Consider the following 21,587-nt stretch of genomic DNA (forward strand, 5'->3'; position numbering starts at 1 on the left):
CACAAGCGTCTAGCCCACAGGGGGTGACACGAGGCAAGGCTCCTACAGGAAGACTCATTCCCCACACCCAGAAAGGAAAGTGACTGGGTCAGCAACCTCCTAGCTCGGTCAGCCATCAAATCACCTGTCCTCTGAATCAGACTCCAAATGACTCTGTCCATGGGGCACCCACCAGGGCTGTAAATAGAGCAAGAAGAGGACTCAGACCTACAGGGATGGAGATGCTGCTGAGGACCAGCCAGGAGGTATGGGTGGGCAAGTGATCCACTTCAGTCAGAGCTGCCCAGCCCCTAGACTCAGGGGCTAAGCCGGGCTGTCGCCAGCAAGGCAGGAGGGCCAACTGGGCTCACTCCCATTCAGGAAATACCTCAAATTCACACTTAGTGAAGAGTCACAGGACTGAAATGAGGAGTCCATTACAACTTCAAACATACCCCATTATCCAACCACCCTGCCTCTAAGGGGCTACACGTGAACACATCTCATAAACCCTGCAAGTACCTTCTGGTAGCATAATATCAAGTATTGCAGTTTTTGTGTTAAAAGCATTTGTTGAACATAAACACTTAAATCAGGCTTCCCAAGTGGTGCTAGCAGTAAATAACCTACTTGCCAATGCAGGAGACATGAGATGTGGGTTCAATCCCTGGGTTGGGAAGATCCCCTGGAGGAGGGCATGGCAACCCACTCCAGTATTCTTGCCTGGAGAATCTTCATGGACAGAGAAGCCTGGTGGACTACAGTCTACAGAGTTGCAAAGAGTTGGCCATGACTGAAGCAATTTAGCACACACACACGCAAACACTTAAATCATACCACAGTATCTGTAACCCTGTTGTGACATTATTATACATAGATTCTCAGAGAAAGACCGAAAGACCCCAGCAGTCTGCACAGCTAAGGAGCCCTGCACCCCACACTGGCTCCAGCAAGGATGCTCTAGAGGGAAGGGCACCCAAGAGGGAGAGACGGCTCTTCCTGGGCAGGTCTTCCCCCCAGAGGAAACACGGGAGACAGGTGTGGCCAAAGGAATAGGCTTCAGGCAATTCTCAGACACTGCAAGTTTCTGTTTCTGATCTGTAATTAAGACCTCCATTTAAGCTGGTAACACTTCTTCAAAAAAAAAAAAAAAAGACAAAGGAAGACATTTCAAGCAGATCTGCTTGGACTTCCTTTCTGTGAATTATTACAAGTGTTAATAGGTGTCTTCATTAAAGTATAACTTAAGAAATATTACAAATTGGGTTCCTCCATCCTCATAGATCTGATGACTCAAAATCAGCAGCGCCTCCCACTGAACTAAAGCAAATTTATCAGAAAGCAAAATTAGCCAATTTGGTCTATCCAGTGGTGGAAATGAGACAAAAATAGGAAACAACGTGGGTTTGCTTTTCTGGGAACAAACATAGTATGTGACCAGATTCCAAACAGGTCAGGAGCCTTAGCTGTTTAGAGATCATCAGAGAGCAGGGCCTGCTGAACCATCGGTTGCTATCACGATCCACGGGCCCTGACAGGTTCCACCTGGGGCGGGAGGTGGGGTTGTATCTAGGGAACCAGTTCTCGTGCAGTGAGGAAGGGCAAGGGCCAGCTCCTCCTGCACCCAGATCTGGTTCCCATCAGCACCCACACCCTAAATTAACATTCCCTTTAAGAGAAGCGGGGACTCCCCTGGTGGTCCAGTGGTTAAAAATCTACCTGCCAATGCAGGGGACACAGGTTCAATCCCTGGTCCAGGAAGATTCCACATGTTGTGGGGCAACTGGGCCCGTGGGTGACAACCACTGAGCCCATGCTCCACCACAAGAGAAGCCACCTCAATGAGAAGCTTGCCCACTGCAACTGGAGAGTGGCCCTGCTCACCACGAGCAGAGAAAGCCCCAGCCCAGCAATGGAGAACTAGCACAGCCGAAAAGAAATAGTAATTAGAAAAAGAACACTGGGCTTGCTTCGCAAATGCAGCCTTCAAGTGCCCCGTCAGGCCTTCGCCACCCACCCAACCATGAAGTGGCCCCAAGCTCCTTCTATACAGAACTTCCAGAGCAGACCCCAGGGGAGACACAATGTCATACACTCTGTCCACCTGTCACTGGAGAGAGAGTGACGCCAGGGCTCAGGGTAGGGACAGCATGGAGAGGGTCCCATTTCAAACGACAGGATCTACTAAGCCCCCCACTGCAGTTTATCTAACCTGCCCTCTTTTCTTCTGGCCTCTCCATATCCTCTCCTCATATTGCTTGTTTCTCAGATTCCCTGGGCCTCTCCCTCAATGAGTTAAGCCTCATCGCTGGAGCGGAAGCACTGTCAGCCAGGGGAAACCTGCATGCTAGCTGACTTTGCCTCCTAAACAGCTCTCCCTGCACGTCCTCTGCCCTGACAACACCTCATCTCAGAGGCTTCCAACACCCAGGGCTGATTAGAATTTAAGATGATTTTCCCAGGGAGTTAGAGCACTTTCTTTCTTTCAAGGGGCCTAAGGGTGAAAGGGGGATAAAGCTTAAGTTTCGAGGAACAAATACTTTAGATGTAGAGGAAAACTGTTTAATTGCTTAAGTTCTTACTGGTCTCAAATAATACAGTAGGCGGGTGAGGAATAGGAGAGCTGGGGTGCAGTGTTTTACAAACCTGTTTTGCCTGATGAACCAGTGAGGCAGGGCTCTATACAACTCACTTCTTTTTTTTTTAATTATTATTATTATTATTTTTACTTTACAATATTGTATTGGTTTTGCCATACATCCACCACGGGCGTACATGTGTTCCCCATCCTGAACCTCCCTCCCACCTCCCTCCCCATACCATCCCTCTGGGTCATCCCGGTGCACCAGCCCCCAAGTTTCCTGTATCCAACAACTCACTTCTGATCTGACCTGGCCTGGGAGTTTCTACTAGCCACCCTGCACCTTCTCGTTCTGCAGCCCTGTGCCCTGGAGGAGCCCAGCCTCTCCATGCATCCAGTTGAGTTAACAAGAAGACCCCTCCCCACACACCCTCAAATATCCCTGCCTTCAGGCAGTGCACATTCTAGTGTGAAGAGACAGACAATACACACAATAAGTAACACACTACGCTAGGGATGATAAGTGCCATGGAAAAAATAAAGCGAGGTAGGGTAGACGGGAGAGCTGTTAAGGGTGGTCTACACTGTAAGTAGGGTGGTCAGGGCAGGGGGCACCGAGAAGGTAACAATCAACTAAAGGCTTGGAGGAGAAGGAATCATCTCTGGTGTTGGAACAACTAGACATCACAGGCACAATAATAACAAGATGACCTTCATCCTGAACCTCATGCTTTCAACAAATGCTAACTCAAAACGGATCACAGACCTGAATATAAAACACAAAACTATAAAAGTTTTAGAAGATAACATTCGGAGAAAACCTGTGTGACCTGCGGCTGGGCAAAGAGTTATTGGACATGAAACCAAAAATATGATTCTTATCCTGGAACAACTGAAAAAATAATTGGTTGGATAAATTGGAAAAATGGATAAATTCTCCAGACAATGGAGTATTATTCAGCTCTCAAAAGAAATGAGCTGTCAAACTATGAAAAGGACATGGAGAAACCCTAAATGTACATTACCAAATGAAAGAAGGCAATTTGAAAAGGCTACAAACTGCACGATTACAACTGTAGGACATTCTGGAAAAGGCAAAATTATGGAGACAGTAAAATGATCAGTGGTTGCCAGGCAATGGATGTGGGAAGGGATAAACAGGCAGAGCACAGATGATTTTTAGGGCAGTGAAAGTCTATATGGTACTATAATGATGAACATATCATTATACATTTGTCCAAATCCACAGAATGTACAACCTTGAGAGTGAACTCTAAAGTAAACTGAGTGATTATGATGTGTTAGGGTAGATTCATCAATTGCAACAAATGTGCTACTCTGGGGGGGAATGTTGATAATGAGGGAGGCTATACATGTGTGGGAGCAGCAGGTATACGGGAAAGGTATATAATATACGTACTTGCCTCTCAATTTTGCTCTGAACTTAAAATTTCTCTAAAAAGTAAAAATCTTCCATAAAAAATTAATGGATAAATTGGATTTCATCAAAATAAAAAATGTTGAGTCCCTTGGACTGCAAGGAGATCAAATCAGTCAATCCTAAAGGAAATCAATTCTGACTATTTATTGGAAGGACTGATGCTGAAGCTGAAGCTCCAATACTTTGGCCACCTGATGTGAAGACCCGACTAATTGGAAAAGACCCTGATGCTGGGAAAGATTGAAGGCAGAAGGAGAAGGGGACAACAGAGGATGAGATGGCTAGATGGAATCACCGACTGAATGGACATGAGTTTCAGCAAGCCCTCAGGAGATGGTGAAGGACAGAGAAGCCTGGAATGCTGCAGTCCATGGAGTCGCAAATTGTCAGACACGACTGAGCAACTTAACAACCATGCTTTGTAAAAGACACGGTTAACAGAAAGAAGACACAAGTTACAAACTGGAAAATACTTTCAAATCACATGTTCAACAAAACAACTTGCATCCAAAATATGCAAAGAAATCTCAAAACTCAATAGTAAGGAAACAGCCTAATTAAAGTGTGGGCAAAATTGTTGAACAGACACTTCACCAAAGAGTATAAACAGATGGCAAATAAGCACATGAAAGATATGCAACATCATTATTTGCTGGAGAATGCAAATTAAAACCACCATGAGATATCATATACCAATTAGAATGACTAACATAAAGATACTTACAATACCAAGAGCTGACAAGGATTCAGGGCAAGTGCTGGTGGTAATGCAAGATGGTACAACCATTCTGAAAAATCAGTTAAACGTACAATTTCCGTATGACCAAGCAATCCCTCTCCTGCGTATTAACCCTACAGAAATGATGTATATACAAAAATCCTTGCCTGAATGTTTATAGCAACTACTTATAATCACTCAAAATTGGAAACAATTCAAATGTTTGCCAGCAGGTGAACAAACTACGGTGCATCCATACAATGGAATGTTACTAGCAATAAAAAGGAACAGACTACTGACACAAATCAGCTTTGATGATACTCACAGCATTATGGTGAAGCCAGTCTCAAAAGTGGGCACAGTGTACCATTCAATGTTAAAAGGCAATATAATGGTGATGAACAGATCATGGATCAACAGAGGTGGGGGATGGGAGGAGGGAATGGAGAGAAAGGGAAAGCATAAGACAGCTCTTCTGTTTCCTAATTTTTATGATGGTTGCACAAATCTACACATGTGTTAAAGTTCGTAAAACTGTCCATCAAAATAAGTTTAATTTTCTGTATGATAATTTTTTAAATAAAATTTAAAGTTACTTCAAAATGCAAAAAGAATTTTAAAAAATTAATTTTTCAGTGATAAACTGGACAAACTTATATCCACTGATGACTAGATGGGTGGCTTCTACAATCTTCAGAGACTCAAATACTTTCTGTACCCCTGACTCAGATCATGTTATCTAAGCCTTCCTAATATTTCCTGGATCTCTGTAAACATATCACATTCTTGCCACAATTCTCCTATACCTCAAGAGAACCAGCCCCATACATAGAAAATTATGATCTGGTTTATTTAATAATGAATTGTTAATAATCTCAAACCCATTTTTAACCCTTGCAATGTGCCAAGATCTCAGCTGAACTCTACCTGGACAGATCCTTGTGGTGTCTTCACAGAAACCTCCTCCCCTGCATTGCAAGGCAAATTCTTAACCACTGGACCATGAGGGAAGTCCTCTGACTCCAGCTCTTGACAACTACCCATCAGTGGCCGTTTTCTCAATGGCTTTGTGGCCTGGCTAACTGCATAGAATATGGACTCAAGCCCTTATTTTCTAGAGGAGTCCTTGGGCAGGGTTAAGACAATATGCACTGAGCTTTGGGAAGTACATTATGTACTAGAGATAGTCCATACAGACTCCAGAAAAATTCATTTCAGGATCTCGTCCCAGAATTGGGGGATTTTCCCAGCAGATTCCAGTGGGGTCTCTTTTGTCACATGTAGCCATTACCTAAACAGATACCAGTGGAAGAGAACGAGCTAGTTACAGTCTTTGCTTTCCAGATTCTATTTCCTTTTCCTTTCTTCCTCCCTGACCAGTTAGTACCAACATGCATCACGCTGATACACTCTTCTCCTTTTCAGTTGTTTAAATTCACAAGAAATCAGAAAATTACCCCACGTTTTCAATACCCAGGCACTGACGTCAAGGCTTTGACACATCCGCGTCATCAGTTTGTTCACCATATGCTGGGAGAAACTGCATCTCTAGACAGGCCGAGTTACCAGGTAACCCTCTCTCCTCGTGACTTCCAGCTCTCCGAACTGGTCCCCCATCACCTCCAGGCCTTCAGAGTGACCCTGGCCCAGTGAAGCATGGGCCACTCCATTCTAAGCCAAAACAGAACTGCCAGGAAGGTGCTGACTGCTCTGTATCTGGAACCTTCTGTGAGCCTGCAGTGGGTTCAAAGACTTGGGTCGGAGCTGGGTTCTGTCCTAACACTGGCTGCTGTTCCCCTGGTGACACACGAGGCAACTGGGCTGCTTTCAGCGAACCTAGTGACACAGGGTTGGGAACAGAAATTGCCTGGCAAACCAAGAATAGGACTGGGTGAGAAAAAAGCCCCAGAGAGTGCCTTGACTTGTCAGAGGAGGTTTCCTAAGTTGGGGCATCCTGATGACTCAGCAGCTCCTCCATAAGGAAGGCCCCTCACACCAGTGATTCCCCACCTATCAGCCAGAACAAAATTACTAGTAAAAGGATAGACTTCAGTGTCCCCCCCAAAAAGAGTCTATTGTTTGTAGGGCTATTGAGAGACGGACAAAGATAAGAAGGGTGGTGGATGCCAGCAGTGGGAGTTTACAAGAAACTCTGTCATTTCTTCTTTCCTGTCTCTTAGGATGGGAGGTTAAGACAAAGCCCCTCTTTGCCATTCTGAAGAAGCTTTGTTGCTTACTTTGTCAAACTCTCCCTCCCAAGCGTCTCCAAGGTCCCCCTGCCCTTTCCTCAGTAGCTGATTTGCACGGGAGTTGGCCCCTCCACTGCTCCCCTCTTCCAGGCTCACTCTCATTCTCTGGCTCTAATTAGTAACTGCTTTTTTATTTTTGTATGCATGTTCAAAGACAGAGAGCAGGGGGCGGGGGATGGGGAGACTGAAAGGGAGAAAGCAAAGGTCTGTGTGAAAGGAGAGAGCAGCTGGCTTCTCCCTCGCCCCCTCCGTGTACCCGGGCCCCTGTGTTGGCAAACAGCACACAATGTCTGTCTACAGAGCCCTTTGTGGCCCAGAAGGAAGGGTCTGCACACAGCCAGGAGCAGGAAAGGAGACTGGGGTGGAGGTGGGGGTTGGAGGGGGGTGGGCGGGCAAGGAGAAGGCTAGAAGAGGCCTGGCCGTCTGGGGGAACCAGGGCAGAGAGAGGACTCAGGGAACCAGGATGTCCTGCTACCTCTGCCTCCTTCTTCTGGGTCAGGAAGACAAGGGGTAATAGATGTCCAATTGGCTTGTGTGCTGATGCTCTCAGCTCTCTGGAGAGCACATCCATTGCCCCCAAGGCTGCAGAAAGGGCTCAGAAGGAAGGGGGCCTGCTGCTTGAGTTGGGACTATGAGCTCACATTTAGACTCCGCAGAGGTGCAAGGAGGGGGCGCTGAGTGCATCCTGATGGGGTTCAAAGCAGAGAGGCATGGAAGGCCAGTCCCCAAAGGTGAAACACTCTCCCAAATAGTTGAGTTTTCATTGAGGAAATTCTGAGGTAAGGAGGCTGGGTAGGTGGGTAGAGATACCTGCAAAAGGGGAGGGGCACTATTAGCCTGAAACGTTAATTCTGTCACCCTGACTGGGTATGTTTAAACCACAAACAGCTATGCTTACTAGTTCTTAATTAGTACCTGGACTGAAAGATTTAAAAGATGATAAGAAAAAATAAAGTCTGAAAAAATTCTCATAAGCCAAGAATCATCACGAGTGAGGGTGAGGAAGCTGAAAGAAGCAGAGTATGTTCCAGAAAAATTAAGAAATGACCATGAAGAAGCAGGGCATCCTACAAAGATATTGTTTTAAAAAAGCAATTGTTCTTTTAAATAACTGATCTTATTATCAATATGTGTGATTATATATTAATAATTTTATGACAAAATTATTCATAATATTTACAATTGATTTCACTGATAAACATTGACTTCCTTTATTTCCCTCTATGAAAAAAAGAACTTTTTTCTTGCAATTTGCATTTAAACAGCTTTCTAGAGGGAAAAAAATGAAAACAATGAATGGAACTAGCCATTCACTCATTAAAATTCTACCAATGGAATGTGTCTTCTCATTTCTCTTTTTTTCAAATCAAGTCCAGAGAGAAGACAGACAAGAGACTAGAATAAATGGAGGAAAAGAAAACAGCGGACAGATGAGTTTGGCCAAAAATGCAGAGGGGAAGACAAACAGAACCAGCAAGAAAAGGGAAGCCCAAGTCGCAAGGGCCTCCACATTCGGATCAACACAGGCATGTGTGCGACAGACCCAGAAACCGAACAGAAAGCCTCCAATTGCCTAACTCCCAGAACAGGCACACTTTTGCCAAGTTGATGGTTTGGCAGAGTTCTTGCATATTCCATACAGTTTCATGGAGAATCTCTATCCATCATTGCAAAGAGCAGATTGTTGTTTTCCACTTGAAACACACACGTTGCGTTGACCTTATGTCCTCTGTCAAACTGACACATTACCATCAACTTTTGGTGAAAGGGTTTCAAGATGTGTGGGCTTGCTATCATTCTGCTGCTTTTCTCCTGTGTGTGCTGTGTGTGCACACGTGTCACTCTATTGCACAACAGACAGACAAAGCCTCTGCCATCACTGGTTACTCCTCCATCTGGTTCTGCCACTGTCACCTCTCCAAGCACGTGGCTTGTCATTGGACTTGCGCTCTCTGCCTGCCTGGTTTTCCTGGAGTTTACGCTACCCATGCTCCTGAGATTTTTTTTTTCCCTTTTTTTTTTTTTTTTTTTTTTTATACTGGATTAGTTGACTTATAAGGCTGTGTTAGTTTCAGGTATCCAGCAAAGTGATTCAGTTATAGACATACATGTATCTATTCTTTTTCAAATCCTTTTCCCATTTACGCTGTTACAGAATATTGACCAGAGTTCCCTGTGCTGTACAGTAGCTCTTTGTTGGTTATCTATTTTAAATATAGTAGTGTATATATGTCGATCCCAAACTCCCAATTTATCTCTCCCCCCGTCACTCTGCTGGCATCTTTCCTCTTTGGTAACCATAAATTTGTTCTCTGAGTCTGTGAGTCTGTTCCTGTTTTGTAAATAAATTCATTTGTATCATTTTTTTAGATTCCACATATAAGGGTCATCATATGATATTCATCTTTCTCTCTTTGACTTACTTGCAACGTCTTTCTTTTTCTCAGCTTACATCCTGCTTCCACCAATTTTGCTTTCAACGTGTTTTGTTTGGTTTTCATTTAGCAGATGGCACAGAGTACGCATTCAGGACAAAGAGGCACATCAGGGGTGGCCCTGCCCATGGAGAGCTGGGGGACTAGAAGAGTGAGAGTGGGCTGACCATGGAAGTGGAGGGTGTGTCTTGATTCATATGCACCATGAGTATGGTCACTCCATGAACCTCCCGGTTCATCCCTAGCCAACGGGAAATACTGATCAAACTCTGATGGCTTTTCTTTGCGTACCTTAGTGAAGGCTTCTATCTCAGTCCACATGGGACATTGAAACCCCAGCTCCCATCACACATCACACATTTGCACCTAATAGACTCTTGCTCTTCTTCCTTCCGGGGAGAAATACAGAACAGCGGTTATTAGCCAGGCCTCAGAATCCTATGCTGTATGACCTCGGCAAAGCTATTTGGCTTCTTTGCACCTCAGTATCTTCAACTGAAAAGTGAGCATGATGATTGTGTATACTTAACAGGGCTATCTGAGGATGTAAGAGATAATGCAGAAAAATAATTTGGCAGAGAAACTGGGACATAGTGAGTGCTCATAAATGATAGCCATGCCGCATTAGTGCCTCCATGCAAGCTGGAAGCGATCCAGAGAAGTTTGCTCCATACCTGAATCAGACCCATCACTGTGATCTGACAGTGAAACACGGGACTGCCCAGCAGAGCCTATAAGCTGCTCTCTTAGCCCAGATAGACAAGCCAAGTCATCAGTCTTTTAAACGTCAATCATTTGCATATTATCTCTATTGCTTTTTGCCCTATTTTCATGCCAGGCTTTTAATTTATTATTTAACTTATTTTTTTAGGCTGACTCATCTTTCAACCTGAATATATTTAAATAGAAAAGTATTGAGGAAGGAAGGGAGGGAGGGAGAGAAGAAGAAAAAGTGGGGGCGAGGAGAAGATGGGGAGGCAGGAAACAAGGAAGAGGAGGGCTGAAGCCAGGAAGGGAGGTGGGAAGCCCACGGCCTCAGAGAGAAAGAACTGCTACAGAGTTGAAGACAAAAACCAAGAAGAGAAGGAGGCAGTGAGCAAAAGCCTGGGGCTAAGACAAAGCCCACTGGCACAAGCAGACCTGAGGCATCAGCAGGCTGAGCTAGACATGTGGTCAGGGAGTGGACTGAGACAGATCCAGGGCTGCTGGGGAAGGGGTGGCAGGTCTGATGAGAGTGGGATGCTGCAGAAGAAATGAAGAGGAGTTGGAGGAGGTAGGGGCTGAGGGCTGCTGACTTTTCAGGGGTGGTAGAGTGGGAGGCACCACAGTGGGCTGAGCCCCAAGGCCCCAGAGGTGAGCTGGGAGAGTAAAAGGAAGGGATGTGGAGTGGAGAGACTGGGCCAAGGAGGGAGAGCTGAGAGGTGCATGCCAGAGGGGAAGCAAGGAACTCAGAAGAGGCAACGGGTAGGAGAAAAAGGATGAGAAAATCAAGGCATGCTTCCCACCAAACTGGCTGGAGTGGCCTTCCTGAGACAGCATGGCCCTTCCACACCACCACCGGCTCTTGTCCTGTCCCACCCCAACGCCCCATTCCCCACCACAGTCAGGGAAACACCGAAACAGGTGTACAGCATGTGCCAAAATGTCCTGAGGCTACAGATGGGCAAAGAATGTGTGAAGGGTGGGATGCAGGGCAGAAGGGAAGGGACTAGAGAGCGAAGGGTAGACCACATCATCGAGTGAGCATACTCCAAACTGATGCAAATCTACCTGATGTAATGATGCATTACACAAGAATATTCATGTTTCAGCTCCCCAACAAGGCAATTTATGGAACTTTGCCAAGTTCAACGCCCTTCAGAGCAAGAGAAATGCAAATGGAAACCACAGTTGGATGCCAATTTTCATCTATCAGATTGGCAAAGACAAAAACTATTGATATTATATTATCTTGGCAAAGGTATAAGGAACAGAAACTCTAAAACTTGTTGGTTAGAGCAAAAATCAGTAGAAAATGTCTTTTTTTGGAGGACTGTTTGGGAATATCTATCAAAATTAAAAATGTATATACTCTGATTCAGCAATTTTACTTCAAAGAATCTGTTGCATTCTTAGCTCTTAGAAAAGTGCTTGGCACACAGAACGCCCTCAATAAATATTCATTGAATAAATTAATTAATGAATTAGTCTCACAGATAATGCTCACACCTAAGTGCAAAGATGAATGCACAAGGATGTTTGCCGAAACATTGTTTAGAAATATCAAAACACAGGAAGCAACCTACATGTATATAAACGAAGGGCCAATTAAATAAAGTACATCGATCCAATGGGATACTACACAATCACTGGAAAGTAAGAGGCAGATCTCTACATAATACAACTCCTAACTTTCATTGTTAAGTAAGAAAGGGAGTCGGGGGTATGGGGGTGGTGGATGGAACTCAGTGAAAAACCCTGTGCAGTAAGCCCTGTGCAAAGGAAGAAAGGATGTGTCTGTATTTTGGATGTGCAAATGCATGGACCCTGTTAACAAGAGAATATCAGAAACTAAAACAGTGAGGGATCTGATGAAGACAAGAGTCAGGGAAACTTAATGTCCTACCTTTTCAAAATATTTAAAAAATAACAACAAAAAGTAACCTGGGATAAGGGAGATTTGCATAAAAGTTCCACCCCAGGGTCTAGAGCAATGGGCTTCTGATTCATTTCAGTCCTAGGAAGTGCTCTGAGATGAACCAGGCTGCCTCTGGAAGTCTGAGTGTCAGATCACTGGAGGTGTCCAAGAGCAGGTTGGGGACCACAGTGGGAAAGCAGACTATGTGTCATCTGGTGGGCTGGACTCTGTCCTCAGAGGCCTTACCTAGCTGAGAGGGGCCACCCTCCACAGGCCACTCATGACCCTGCCCTTTGGACATGGCAAGCACTTTCTAAGAGCTAAGTTTCTAGTAGATCCTCAGAGGTAAAATTGCTCCATCTGAATGTTTAAGTGTAAAGGGCCTGGCATCAGTAGGTGCTCAGTAACAACCTAGAGAAAGAAGTGAGCTTAGAGATACTGCATCTGCAGGAACTCACAAGTGGAATCCAACCAGACTGAGGAACTGGAGGCCACAAGTGCCAAGGCCTGCAAGAAGTGAACTGAGCAGGCCCCAAGGGTCGTATCCACCTCATTAACTGGCCCTTAAAACAAGAGTGGAGGACTCAGCTGCAGCCGCCTGACCACATAACTGGTACTCCAGCTCTTAGCTCAGCTCACAAAGACAGTACAGATGGCATCTGTAGGCAGAGACCCCTCCCCTAGGGAAAGGCCAGGGTGTCCCTCTCTCAACATCCCTGCCACAGTTCCATTGGCAAAATAAGGCTTGCTCCTGGCAGTGTGCAAATGGGATGTATTCCTTCCCCTTTTGCAGCTGCCCTGAGCTGACTGTCTCAGCCTGTTCCTCCACTGACTTGAAAGAGAACTGAGGCCCAGGAGCATTAGAGTACTGTCAACACAGCTTGTCAACGGGCCAAAGCATGGAAACCAAACTCACACCATCAGAGCTCCTGGGGCCCAGAATCGAGGGACCGCACTCCAAGCAAGTTCAGATTCACTGGGAGTTTTCTCTATACTTCCAACTCAAAAGTGGCAAGGAAGTTTGTGCTGAGATATGTGTGTTCAGGTTCTGCACACAAGACCGTCCAGCTCCAGAGAGAGGCAGGACCAGGGAGAAAAGGGGGTAAGTCTGACAACAGCACTGCCTCAGAGGCCCATGTTGGTCCTTGAGGCCAATTACTGAGCCATAACCAGGACTCCATCCTGCAGCCCTGCCACCCTCCCTGTCCTTTTCTAGAAGCACAAAGCCTTTAGACCTCATCCTTCCCAGGGAGCTTTGTGTCACTTACCCCCGCTACGGATGCCATGACCCTCTGGATGGTCCAGAGGCAGGTCAACATGTCAGAGCATCTGACATGGTACTGAGAGATGATACTGCTTCCAGAGAGATTAAAAAGAAGATGGGGGTAGTCAGCATGGAGCTCTGTGATGTACAGTGCAGAAACATAAAACCACACAGCACAGTTGCACGGAGCACCCGGACCCAAGAAACACAAGGGGTGACACCGGTACAGAGAAGGTGTTCATTGGAGAAGAGCTGAGAGGGGGTTGCTATTCCTGAAAACATATTGCATATCCAAGGATGGTTAATTTCAAGAAAAACCAGTCTCAGAAGCAGAGGCAGACAGTGGCCTCCCAGACTTGAGTTCTGATCCCAGTCTGACATCACCCAGCAGGGCTCCCTAGACTGGCTCCCCCCGATGCTCTCTGTCTGCCTGCTCTCCATGGATAAAGAAGGTGGCCAGAATAGTTGGCCTCTTGGTATTCTGCCCACTTCCACCCCAGCTTGGGCTGTTTCAGACTCCATAGTTCTTCCTGGGCCCAAACTGGACTGCTCACAATGTGATATACCCAACCACCTCAATAATGATCTTGTGGTGCCTTTGTCATCATCTTTAATAATGTTTACTAAGTCATGGACTTCTAGCCAGGACAGCTATCATGCCCAGAACATTCTCAGCAGCTTCAGCACTGACCTGGGAGAATCATGATTGCTTAGTCAACACCAGTGGAATCTGGGTACTTCCAACCTGTCCTTTAAAGGCAGAAGGGGCAGCGCAGAGCACAAGGGGATTTGGAACTCAGAGCTGCCCCTCCCCTGTTCCCTGGTTGTCCCCTGCAGCCCCCAGAGTCTGGGCTGTGCACCCCCCACACAGTATGCTGGAGTCGGTGAGGCAGACAGCATCCTTCCAGCTGTTTGCTGTTGCTCATGCTGGGGTCACAGCCCATTACATGCAGCCTATTACATCAGAGTCCTCTCTGGAGGGCACTGGGCAGGGCCACCGTGGAGGCCCAAGAGGTTTCTAAATGAAGTAGCCTATTGGGAAATCCTATTATGAAGCTCATCTTACAGGACTGCAGTGTTAATAACTCTGGCCTTCCCCAGCGCTGAGCTGAGCGGGTCTCCCTGGGGCCTAGGAGGAGGCATCTAGACTGTGGCCTTCCTCTCAGTCACCAGCCAACAGCTGATGGGCCAGAGAGCAGAGCAGAAAGACTTCCCAGTGCCCCTGAATGTGGTCACCTGAACACACACACACACACACACACACACACACACACACACACCCAGCCAGGATGAGGAGGCAGGAGGACACCTAGAGCTGGGACCAGCAACCCTAAGGGCAGTGGAAATAGGCCCCAGAAACTTCTCTTTTCCACAAAGAGCTAAACTAGATACATTTTTCTCCCCTTTCAAATCCTGCAGATTTTTTTGTCTTAGCTCCCCAGGTTTATAAACTGGCTCTCTCCCAGGCTGCTCAAGTTGACAAAGGCACTGAAATTACTGAAAGGTTCAAAATGTCTCTTGGATTTCCAGGCATGAAAGAATGTACATGTAGGTGGAAAATCACCAAGGAAAACAGTCCCTCCCAAGGAAGACAGGGGAGGAAGGAAGGAAAAAGAGACCTGGAGGAGGGGCAGGAAGTGTGGGTGAAGGTGGGGGACGCCGCACGGACAGTGCCCATGAGGTCTCAGGATTCAAGGCAGGGTTCTGATGGATACCAGGGAACAGGAGAGACACGACACAGGGGGCAGAAGAACCAAGAACAGAGCTGTTCTTTAGGAACTGCCAAGGCCCTGCCAAAACCCAGAGTTGGAATGATCTTAGCTGACCTCCGAGACCAGTGCAACATTTTAGGGACCACAACACAGAGGGAGCTTGCCAAGCACTAGTTCTTGGCCTCCCTGGTCCAGGGACAGTCAGGCTATAGGGATTCACATGGAGAATCGACTCAGCCATCAACCTGAGCAGGGAAGGCTTGAGGGTGGATAAAGACAAAGCCATGATTTCTCATTAATCGGCTATACTATCAGCATAAAACTTGAAGCTGGGGCAGATAGACCATTTTGCTAGTAATCAACAGTTTCACAGAGATAAATGCATGATGGGTCAGCCACTGGTGGGGTCGACAGGCTTCTGGGATTCTGCCTGATTGGTCTAACCTATGTGTACAGAAAGGATGAGGCTGGAACAGGCCTTGGGCCATGAAGCCTCTAGAAAGTGTGTGAGCTGCTTGCTGCACATTCTGATGTGCAAGCTCCCCAGTGGCTTCCTCTGCTTGCCACTCCCTCCCTCCTCACAATAGGAACGGCTCTAGGCCAAGGCCATTCTTTGCTGGCCACCTAATTGGTCTCCAGGTGCTTCTGCAAAACCAAGCAACTGGTCATCATGACTCTGACAGGCAAGGGTTTAACAGAGGCAAAGTGAAAGTCAGAATAAGATTCTTGCCTATAATGAAAGTCTGTCCTGTCAGAAAAACAATACAAAGGATATGCTTTCTGCCACCCCATAGAGTCAACACATGCAAAAGCTCAGATTCAAATATCCAGAAAAGAAAACTGATCAGCTTGACACAACTGTGTGACTCACGGAACCATCCAGGCTTCTCCCAGCCGGGCCCTAGGGTACCAATTCTCAGGGCTGTGCTGAGACAGAGCAGCTTGCCTCCCTTCTCAGATCTTACCAAGACCGCTGATGGAGACTGGCTCTTTCTCACCCACAAGTCTCTACTGCATCTACCGATCTCCATGCTCTCAGTAGTAGGCTGTACTTGGCAGGCAATTGTGGAGGATCACGGTGCCCACCTGACAGGCCAGCATGAGAATCCAAAATGAATTGAGCATGTTGCCTTGAAGATACACCCCAGGAACCAGTTACAAAAACCTCCCCAAGCACTGTCCCTCCCTATCCAAAAAGTACAGAATCTACCCAAGGCCCTTCACCTCCCTGGGCATCCCACTGCTGTGAGCCCTGGAGAGGTAGAGGTTGGTCTCAGTCATCAAGCCCAGGTTACTAGCAGAGCCAAGGGCAAAGAATTCAGAGGATTCAGCTTAAAATTCTTGAGACAGAAAAAAAGGTGCCTTTCTAGAGCGCTGAGCCCAGCCAGGCTGCTGGGCTGCAGGACCTAAGGTACTGCCTGGCTCACTACTCTCTGCTCTTAGAACTCCACCAAAATGTGGCTTCCTGTGTCTCCGAAATGGCAAAATCATGGTGCCCGGGGCTCCCCATCTCCTCCAGCTTCCAGTGAGTTTGCAACAAGCAGAGTGTGAAGTCAAGTCAGGTTCCTAACAGCTCTAGATTAGAAACATCCACCAAACGTCAGGAGGAGGCTGAGGCTAAGTAGACAGGATGGAAAGCAGCCACTTGGTTTTACACATTTGCCCCCATAGGCCCTCCCAGGACAACCACAGGAGGTGACTGAGGAGCAGCAGGCACTGCAGAACCCTCCAAAAAGAGAAAAGTTCCGATTAGCCCAGAGAAATGAGAGCCTGTTCCCAGAGTCCCAATTAAATCAGAACCAATCAATACTTTCTCTGGTTCCTGCTGTTCTGCTCAGGAAATAATGAGAAAAACAAGGGCCCCAGCCAGCAAGCGTGGGATGGCAGCCCTTTGAAGTCTGGAGAAATCACCCCTGCTATCAAGAGTGTGCCTGGCAGCTGTGGCACCTGCAACTAAACTCAGCCTGGCCTGGGTCCCCATGTAGACCCGACACATGCTCAAGAGGGCACTGCCCTCCCACCCCCAACCAATGGGACAGGGGAGCATGGGGGGACCAGGCCGGCTGGTATTAAACCAGTCTGTGTTGATTCATCACTTGATCTGTCACTCTCTCTCCTCTGTTTCTGCATCATCCATCATGGCACCATAACCAAGAAATCCAATAAAGACACAAAGGCGCAGCTCCCTGCTCTCAGCAGGCCTCAGAAAGGCTGTGAGCGCCCCCGCCCAGGCAATTAGCTGAGTCCAAAGGACTGCAAAGTTGGTGGGCAATAGCAATACTCTGCCTGGTACCTCACCTGCAGGTGGTTGGTGACTAAAAGTGGAGAAGGAGACACACAAAGGATGTTCCATTGCTCAGGCAGGGTGGGGAGGGCGACAGGGGACAGCTGGCATGAAGCTCATGATGGAGAAAATGGAGCAACTATGGCTCCCTCCAGGCTCCCCTGGTGGCTCAGTGGTAAAGAATCTGCCTTCCAGTGTAGAAGACATGAGTTCAATCTCTGGGTCTGGAAGATCCTCTGGAGAAGGAAATGGCAAACCACTCTAGTATTCTTGCCTGGGAGATCCCATGGACAAAGGAGCCTGGTGAGCCACAGACCACAGAGTTGCTAAGAGTCAGACAACTTAATGACAGAGCACACACGCTTGCACAGCTCCCCCCATCTCCACGTGGTCTCCAAAGGACTGGGGGCAACCCGAGTAAGGAGTCAGGGTCAAGGTGGTCATTTCTGAGGTCTGTGTGGGAAACCTTGCTTTTGAAAGACTCTGAAACTTTGAAGGCCACAAGAAAAAGATAAAAATAAAGGAAAATAGTCTTCTCTTCTTCAACTTGGGTTCCCCTCTGTTTGGCTTCCATGTGCTCAGGCAACAGATGAGCCATGGACCCTCTTGATCTTTCTATTAACTCCCAGAGAAGGCCGAGTCTCCAGCCAGTTCAGCATATTTATTGCCATAGACTGGACATGTTCTCTCCTGGACTGAGGAGGGCCAATATGAGGACAGGGTACCCTGACACCGCCAACTGCAAAGTCACCATCACTCTGTAACGTCCTGAAGCAAAAGTAACAGAAAACTTGGTACTATACCACCCCCATTCCAACACATTCATCTCCTTCCAGGACCTACTAATGCTAGGCCCCATCCCTGCCCCATGGCCTGGCACTAAGTCCCTGAAGGAAGACAGCCAAGCCAGGAGGCTTTGAATTAATGAGCTGCATGGGTTCAGTACCAAGCTAAGTGATGTGGGAGCTGGACTGAAATGAACAAAAATATTTTCCAAGTTCAGTTGCTTCTCAATTACCCTTGAGTGACTTATCCATGACAACCCAAATAATCCATGCCTCAGAGCACAGGGCTAGACAGGATGCACGGGTGTGTGTGTCTGTGTCTGTGTCTAAAAGAGGGAGAAACAGAGAATATGAGTGTCAATGTTCCCAAAACTAAATATACATGAGTGGTTATGATCCCCCGTTTGGAATTTTCCCCATCTCTTTCCTCTACTCAGATACAGAAATTCTGGTTGAACACAACTGGAAAACCATCAGGCTTAGCACTGGAGATGGAGGTTCTCCAGAGCTTTAGAAGAAGCCATTAGGCTCTTCTGTCCCTATCTGATCCAGAGATGGATGTGGGGACTCCTGACTCCTGATTTCTTTGCTGCAGGAAGAAGAGGCCTCAAGAGCCTCAGGGCTTACCCTTGCAGGCCACGCTGTTCTCGGGTTCATAGCCAGGCTTACAGGTGCAGCGCCCAATGGGCACCATCCACTCCCCGTCCCCGTTGCAGTAGAGTTTAATGGGCACATCCACTTCCTCTGCATTGGGGATGCACGTGCCCCGAGCAATGACCAGAGATGTGCTCTCTGCCCCAGTCATAGTCTCTGGGAACACTGCAAAATTTTGCACAATGCTGGGACACTTTTTGAAGAAGACACGGACAGAAAGGAGAGACATACAGGCTCCATAATCCTGGAAAGCGAGGTAAAAACCGTTCCGTGTAAGAGGCCCAAAGCTCCTGACTTCTGTGTTGACCTTCATCAATCTTCCCCCAAAGTCCACCTGAGAGAAGCTCTCATCTGCTGCAATAGTGTCCACTTTGAGGTAGGGGGCCTCGGACCAGAAGGCCGACTTCTTGGTGGCAATGACAGAGTCAGTCTCATAGTAGTACAAGTTGAAGGTCTCCTTGCAGGAGCCTGGGACGTTGGGGAGGCTGCTGCAGTCCCTCACAGTGAAGCGCATCTCCGTGTAGATGCGATGGGCCCCCCGCCGGTTGATGAAGGTGGTGAGCAGCCAGTTGTTCTGATTGGGCTCGAAGACATTACACACCTGGTAGGTGCGGATGGTGTTCAGATTTTCATCGTAGCCACTGACTTCTTCCCACTGTACCAGGCCGGCCAGGCACACACATGGAAAACACAAAATAGAGAGTAAGAAGACAAGGAGAGGCAGAGCAGAAGAGAAGTCTGGCACTGAGGGGGCCTTACGAGCTCACCAGTGTAACAGCTTGACTTGAGAAATGAACACACTTAACCCTAACTTGCATTTAAAGATCTCCTTATGGGCACATTTCAGGAGATTCCTATGTAGTCCATCCCAAAATATAACAGCTTCCCATCACCTAACCCACAACTCTCATGCTGTGACAGTGACTCATTATGTCCACAAGGAACATTACATCCACCTGCAGCTTTGAGTCCCATATGATGGCAGAGACTTTCATCCTCAATGCCACAGCCTCTACTCTCAGTAGTCACTCTGGGGATCAGGGGTCTGATCACATGTCACCACCATCCACCTGGGAAATCCTCATTTCTGAACCTAATTTCTTTATTGTGGTACAACTCCTTTATATCTCCAAAAATCATATGAATATAAAGTTTTTCAGAATTTTTCAACAAACATAGATTCACAAAAACTTTTGTTTTATGACATCAATCTCTTTGAAAGAGCTAGACTGTGAAACTGGGAACAGCAGAATTGCTGAGAGATCCTAAATGAAGCAAATTAAGCTTCCTTGTGTGCATACTTTGAGCAAAGATGCGATGGAAGAGAATGTTGGAAGGCGTAACTTAGGGAGTAAAGAAAGCTTCTGAATAAGGGAAATACAACTGTGATTCCTGTTGAAAAAGAGTTCTCTTATAATCAGCAGTCCTGTGGATCAGAAGGAAAATAATGTCTCTCAATCATACCAACAGTTCCCCCAAAGAACTAGCTTACCATCACCAATTTATAGGTGCAATTCATCATTCAATTCAACTCACCCATGCTCACATCGCCATAAAGGATATGGAGAAGACAGGAGACAGAAACAAGTGCTTTGAATGGCTGAAGAAATTCACTTAGTAACTTATTTTAGTAACAGGCAATAAGGGAAGAGGGTCGGTCTGTAAAGACATGGCTCCCTTCATGAGCCACCCAGGGGCCAAAGAAAAGTTGCTGGATCATTCGCTCTTCCCTGTTCTGAGAGAGGAAGCAGCTGCCCATACTGGGGAGTCCTCAGAACCCTGCCCTCAAGAACTGGGGGTCTTCCCAGGAGGTTCCAATGTGTTCGCTAAAAAAGTAAATAAGGGGCAGAAGAAATTCCACTTCCTAAAGTGAAAAGAGAAAATAAAGATCCTTGACTAGTTAGCAGTGATGACAAAAGAAATCAAACAGTACCATTTCTTTAAATACTGTGTTAGTTGCTTATTATTCACAGTGTACAGCTGAAATATATAAATGAGAATTCTTCATTAAAAGAACCAAAAACTAATCAAGTGTTACATGGGAAACACACTAGGATTTCTTCCTGCACAGAATTAATTCTCTGCAGGAGCAAGAGGCAAGGCAGAGGCGAGGCTGTCCTTCAAAACTGTACCAGGGCTTCTGAACACCAGGCATGGAGCAAAGGGAAGAACACCTGGAGACCTGGCCCTGCCCACTCAGGCCTGTACAGCGACCCCCAGTGATACTCCTCCCCAGACCCCTTCCAGCACTCTCAGGAGGCCCAGTTCCCTCCCCAGTCTGGAGTTTTAGTGGGCTTCTTCCAGGATCCTTGCACACAGCCAACCTCACCTGCATTTTGTTTAATTTCTTATCCAATCTCTAGATGGATTTTTTTAGATTTTTAGATTTTTTAGATTTTTTTTTTTTTTTTTTGGTGTTATATTCTATTTAAATGTGTTTGTTAAAGTTACATTCTGCTTGCCTGGTTTTTTGGAACCAGAAAGTAAATACATTAGGGAGAAGTCTTTGCTAGCAGTTTTTTTAGTTCAGCTGTTCAGATCTCCCTCCCTTTTCATGGCTGTTTTGAAATTACATTTTCCCAGTTGACTCTACATGACTTTAGACGGAAGGACAGGATTTTTTTTTTTTTTTTCTGTTCTGCAATTGTTTAAACACAGCAGGTCTCACGATACATCATTTCACTTGGCTGTATGAGGTTTCAGCACGAACATGGGGCTCCTTTGTCAATGCACAGGTGAAGCCTGAGGCCCACTTAGGGTGGGGACCTTGAGCCACCCAAGACTAATGCAGCTGTGCTATGTGAGAGCAGGACAGGAAGCCCACCATTTGGGGCTCATCTTAACACTAAGGCTGTCACCACTAGCATG

The 21,587-nt window shown here is 46.7% G+C and overlaps 1 protein-coding gene across 1 annotated transcript in view; it reads right to left on the reverse strand.

Moving 5' to 3' along the window:
* Positions 1-21,587, reverse strand: part of EPHB1 (EPH receptor B1) — a 328,791-nt gene that overhangs the window by 284,438 nt on the left and 22,766 nt on the right. The window contains 1 exon segment of the mRNA XM_010858306.1: positions 18,693-19,374. Coding sequence (XP_010856608.1) covers positions 18,693-19,374 — 682 coding nt within the window.

This window comes from Bison bison, unplaced genomic scaffold, assembly GCF_000754665.1.
Source record: "Bison bison bison isolate TAMUID 2011002044 unplaced genomic scaffold, Bison_UMD1.0 scf7180017864384, whole genome shotgun sequence".
Classification (NCBI taxonomy): domain Eukaryota; kingdom Metazoa; phylum Chordata; class Mammalia; order Artiodactyla; family Bovidae; genus Bison; species Bison bison.